This window comes from Lotus japonicus, chromosome 2 (genome assembly GCF_012489685.1).
Source record: "Lotus japonicus ecotype B-129 chromosome 2, LjGifu_v1.2".
Lineage (NCBI taxonomy): Eukaryota > Viridiplantae > Streptophyta > Magnoliopsida > Fabales > Fabaceae > Lotus > Lotus japonicus.
The window spans coordinates 62,124,535-62,129,912 of record NC_080042.1 but is presented as its reverse complement, the minus strand read 5'-3'; the positions used below and the strand labels follow the sequence as shown (position 1 = coordinate 62,129,912).

General features: G+C 41.0%; 1 protein-coding gene and 1 long non-coding RNA gene across 2 annotated transcripts; both read right to left on the bottom strand.

Moving 5' to 3' along the window:
* Nucleotides 1-318: 318 nt before the first annotated feature.
* On the bottom strand, nucleotides 319-1,613 carry LOC130736799 (uncharacterized). The gene is made up of 2 exons (XM_057588586.1): nucleotides 1,606-1,613; nucleotides 319-1,504 (listed from the first exon to the last, which is right to left on the bottom strand). Exons 1-2 carry the CDS (start codon nucleotides 1,611-1,613, stop codon nucleotides 319-321), a joined length of 1,194 nt encoding a protein of 397 aa, XP_057444569.1.
* A 1,514-nt stretch (nucleotides 1,614-3,127) lies between these two features.
* LOC130735527 (uncharacterized) lies at nucleotides 3,128-5,066 on the bottom strand. The gene is made up of 2 exons (XR_009018490.1): nucleotides 4,834-5,066; nucleotides 3,128-3,432 (listed from the first exon to the last, which is right to left on the bottom strand). It is a non-coding gene; the product is annotated as an uncharacterized LOC130735527 (long non-coding RNA).
* Between the last annotated feature and the right edge of the window lie 312 nt (nucleotides 5,067-5,378).

The following is a 5,378-nucleotide window of genomic DNA, read 5'->3' as shown; positions in this document are numbered from 1 at the left end:
GAGTGGCCTCACCCATATTCAACTTTTTAAACATGGAGAGCGGCATCAGATTGATGCTAGCCCCCAAGTCACATAAGGCCTTAGCCCCAGGCAAACCTTCAATGTCAACAGGAATGGTAAAACTCCCAGGATCTTTCAACTTTTGGGGGAGTTTTCTCTGGACAATTGCACTACACTCCTCTGTCATCATAATTGTTTCATTCATCTCACTCAATCTCTTCCTCCCAGATACAATATACTTCATGAACTTTGCATAGGTTGGCATTTGCTCTAAGGCTTCAGAAAAAGGAATATTGATTTGCAACTTTTTAAAAATTTCTAAGAACTTGAAAATTGTTTTTCCAGATTTTTCTTCACTAAAGCCTTAGGAAATGGTACCTTGCAAGTTATTTTCTCACAAAAAGAATCCTCACACTCTTTGTTTTTTACAACTTCCTCACTTTTTGTTCCCTCTTTTTCTTTCTCAACCACTTTCTCAAGTTCATCACTCTTCTTTTCAACTAACTCCTCAATTTCATTCAAAGTTTTGCCACTCCTAAGAGTGACAGCAGAACAATTTTCAGATTTGGAGTCCTTAGGATTAATGAGAGTGTCACTGGGGAACGTACCTGGAAACCTTTCAGCAATGGCCTTGGCAATTTGGCCAACTTGAGTCTCCAAATTTTTTATGGAGGACTCATGATTCTTGAAGCTGGTTCTAGTTTCATTCATGAAACCCCTGGTCTCATTCATGAAACTCTGATTAGTAAGCGCCAAATCAACGACAATCTCCTCCAAACTCTTCTTACCATTCCCCTGATTTTGAGGTGGTGGAGGCCTTTGATTCAGCTGGTATTGCCTCTGATTTGGAAATTGATTTGAACCACCAGCATCTCCTGAGTTGTTTTGGTCCCTCCAAGAGAAGTTAGGATGATTTCTCCAACCTGGATTATAAGTGTTGGAGTAGGGATCATTTTGATAATTCCCCATGGCCTTCACCTCTTCATCAAATTCAGCATCCTCAGCATTCCTTTGCCCACCTTCGAGCCTCTTCACCATGGCATCCACCTTTTGTGCAAGCTTTTTGTTGGATGCAAGAACTGCATCAAGAGTCTCAACCTCATAAACTCTCTTCCGGTTCTGTCTGTCATTGTTTGAATGTGCAGCTCTAGCAGCCAATTTGTTTATGATGTCAAGTGCTGGTTGGGTTGCTAGAGCATCAAAGGCTCCGCTTGCAACTGTGTCCAACTTGTCTCTAGTGTAGTCATTGAGAGCTGCATAGAACTTCTCCACTTGGTCAGCATTGGAGATGTTGTGGCCTGGGCATTTCATCAGAAGTCTTTTGAATCTCTCACATGTCTCATAGAGATTCTCGGAGTCCAGCTGGATGAAGGAATTGATCTCTTGCTTCAACTTCCTTATGCGGTTGTAGGGAAAGAACTTAGCTGTAAATTTTTCAGCTAAATCATCCCAAGAAGTAATACTCCTCAATGGTTGTATTCTCAACCATTCTTCAGCAGTGTCCCTAAGAGAAAAAGGAAAAAATATTAACCTGATAGTGTCCAGGTTGACATTCCTTCTCAGTGTGGAGCAATGTCTGGTAAAGCGCTCCAAGTGTCCATGAACATCCTCATTTGCACTCTCACCGAATTGATGTTGACTGACCAAAGTGATGAAGTGTGGTGGGATTTGGAAGTCTGGAGGAGCATCTTGAGGTACAACAATGCTCCCCTCAAAGTTGTAGTCCACACGAGAAGGTGCGAAAAACACTAGAAAGGGGTGGTTTGAATAGAGTTTTTGAATCACGGGTATACTTTTTAAGCTTTTTCTAAACTCAAAGATAAAAACTAAGTGCTGAATGATAGGAAGTAAAGCACGCAAGTATTTTATCCTGGTTCACTTGAGATAAAAGCTCAAGCTAATCCAGTCCACCTGTGAAGGTGATTTCTTCCTTCTTCTGATGAAGGCAATCCACTAAAATCAATGAGAGTTACAACTGCACTTTGCAACCTGCTAAGTGACTAACAATACACTGATTTTCTCACTAGTATCCTCTTAAGAAGCTGATCTACCGATCCTCTTAAGACTAGCTAAATACTGAATCAGTCTTGATTCAGTCCTCTCAAGATCCGACCAACCTTGGTCTCTTGATGAACTTTACAATGTGATGTAAAAGGTTTCGGGTTTACAATAAGTGCTTCTAACAAGCGAATAGTAAACTCAGATGTTTAAGAACAGTGAAGAAATAATGCTAAGAGAATGGTTCGTATATGTTGAATGTTTTCAGCAAAGTTTCTTAGCTTCTTTCTTCTTTCTTCAGCCTTTATATACTCCAAGACTTGTGATGTAGCCGTTGCTAGGGTTTTATCCGTTGGAGTGGCAATTCTGTGATATCAGACTGCTAGGCTGTACAAGGTAGGTGGCGGACAGACTGAGACTTGTACTACGTTGTACTGTGATAGCGACCTGTCCTTTCACCAGTTGACTTGTGATCAAGGAGCTTCAGATGAACGTTGGTGAAACTTCTGATCATCGTCAGATTGAAGCTTGGATTCTTCTGACCTTTGCAACTTCTGCTTCTGAACACTTTCCTCAGAACTTCTGATCGTCAGAGCAAGAATAGCTGGGGTCTTCAGAACCAACTTCTTGCAAGTCCTCAAAACTTGAGTCTTCTGCTTCTGGACCGTTCCACTGGAACATATGGTCTTCAGAACTTCTGACTTGAGTTGCTGGGGTCTTCAGAACCAACTTCTTGCAAGTCCTCAGAACTTGAGTCTTCTGCTTCTGGACCGTTCCACTGGAACATCTGGTCTTCAGAACTTCTGACTTGAGTTCTTCAGAACTTCTTGAGAGCTTCCATCTTCAGAGCTTCTGAAGTATTTGCCACTGTTCAGAACGAACATGGTAGGATAAAGAGCTCTCTTTTAGTAACCCTTGGTTCTTCTTCTTCTGAACGAATAAGCTTGGGTCAGATTCAGAACCTGTTTGTCATGTAACGCCCCGATTTCTCGAGTGTTACTCAGTAACTAATTAACCAATTTTCGTAAAGAGTTTTCGTCGATTCACTTATTAATCTTGAATTAATGATAAAAGTTCAATTTTACAAAATTCTCGAAACTTAACCATTTCAAACTTGCGGAAATAATCATCAACGTAAACCTCAAACTTTATTAATCATTGAAAAGAGTATGAAATAAATATCCGGAAGAAAACTTCAAAGTAAATTACATCAAGTTAAACTATCTCAACTAAAATAAAGTAATGGTTCAATACTTCCAAAACTCGGTACTCTCAACCCAAAAGAAAAATGGATGTCTCACAACCCAACCATATCCTTGGCCCCTTCCTCTTTATCTTCTTCCTCTTCATCAGAAGTGTAGTCGTCATCTGTAGTGGCTCGTCACGTAGCATCAACTCCCAAGAATGAGTCGTCGCCATTTTCTTCACGACCATCTACCCCCCCCCCCCAAATAAACACATAGCAAACAAGCAGGGTCAGGTCCAACAAAAGAATGATAATGACAAAATCAACAACAACATATATAATATAAGTACATTATATGTCTTTTATGGGAAAGAGTCAGTTACTAACGGAATCTCACTTCACACAACCCACCAAAACTTCCATGGCCATCTTCGTGCTTCCGCAGAGGCACGGTTATCACGGTGACCGCAGTCAACCAAATCACGTGGAGCCGCAATGATCCACAAAAGTTCACGGTGACCGCAGTCAACCAAATCACGTGAAGCCACACCGGCCCACAAGGTTCACGGGAGACCGCAGTCAACCCAAATAACTCCCTCGCGTGCAAGGTACCATCGTTCTCATGGACCATAGTCTACCTGACCTATGTCCAAATTATTCACATTTACTTGCAAGCGAGTTTATTACACTTTTCTCTTTGTTAAGTCTCTAAAGTCAATCCTAGAGTCTTATCATACTCTTTATACAACAACCTTCACAACACAACATTCACAGGTTACAAGGGAATTACGGCTAGGTGAGCGACCCTTGAACCATTAACTGAGAAAATAAATATAATCCACGTAAAGGAACGCAAGAACATTCACTCATGCATAATATATCATCGCAACTTCAACATATTGACAGCAGAAACAACTTTCACAAAAATAGAGCCACAGAATGCATCTTTCAACCAAAAATCACGTATGATACCTTTCTAGAAAGCTATTTTAAATATCTACAACTCTCTAGTTACACACTTGTTCATTTTAGTCCCATAATTAGGTGATATTAGGCCTTAAAGCTAACTGTCCGGAACAGGAAAAACAGCAGGTGTGACAGTTACTAAACACGACCCCCAGATCACATTACTAAACCAAAAACTATGTTTTTTATATGTCTGGAAAGATATTTCGAAAATCTACAACTTTCATTTTAATCACTTTTTCATTTGATGACCATAAACAGGTAAAAAGGGGCTCTGAAGTCCGCTGTCCAGTACAGGAAACTGGCAGCGAAACTCCCATGGCTCTATGGTTTTCAAAAATAATTTTCCTTCCTTCCCCTTTGATCATGGCAATCTTGGTACAGCCCCAACAACCCAAATATCCACTCAAAATTTCAGAACCAAACATTTAGCAAGGATCATGTTATAACAAGTGCAAAATAGCACAAAACTTAACAAATACCATGGCAACTCGCATAAAATCATAGATTCAGATCATAAACAACGTTTGAGGATCATATTCATGGCTATTCAAGAGAAAAATTCCAGCAAGCAAGCATGTACATGAAATCATGCAAAAACAGTCCAAAACTCAAGTTGTTTCTCATGGCAATTCATGGCATATTCCCTAAAGAACCTACCCATTCCTAGAACCAGCCCTTACCTCGGGTTCTTGGTCTGAAAAGGAGAAAAGATTGCAGGTTCAGAGCTCAGTAGCTTGCTGTCCTCGTCCCTCTCTTCCCTCCTACTCGAGCTCTCTCTCTCGCAGGTCTCCCTCTCTCTCTCTCTCGCGCGCGCACAAGGTGGCGGTGATGGCTTGGTCGGCGGCGGCTACGGGTGCAAGGGGTGGTTCTCTCACTCTTTTCTCTTCTGTTTTCTTACGTAAAGAGTGCTCTAGTTTTCTGTTTCTGATATGGAGAAAAGAAACAAGTTTCCCCCCTTTACCCCTCTTGAACCCGCAACACACACAACCTAGTGGGCTAGGGTTTCAATATTCTTTTCAAGCCCGAACCCTTGGCCCATCAGTTTAGTTCTTAATCTGGTCTAAACTCAATTAAAACCCAAGTCCTTCTATGTAAAAACAGAAGCAAAATCGGAATTAAAATAAAAACTCCTCATCTAGTTCGCTGGTACTGTACAGCCCGACCTTTGCTCATTAAAACAGGGATATCTGGAGCTACAGATATCGGATTTACACGAAACCACAAC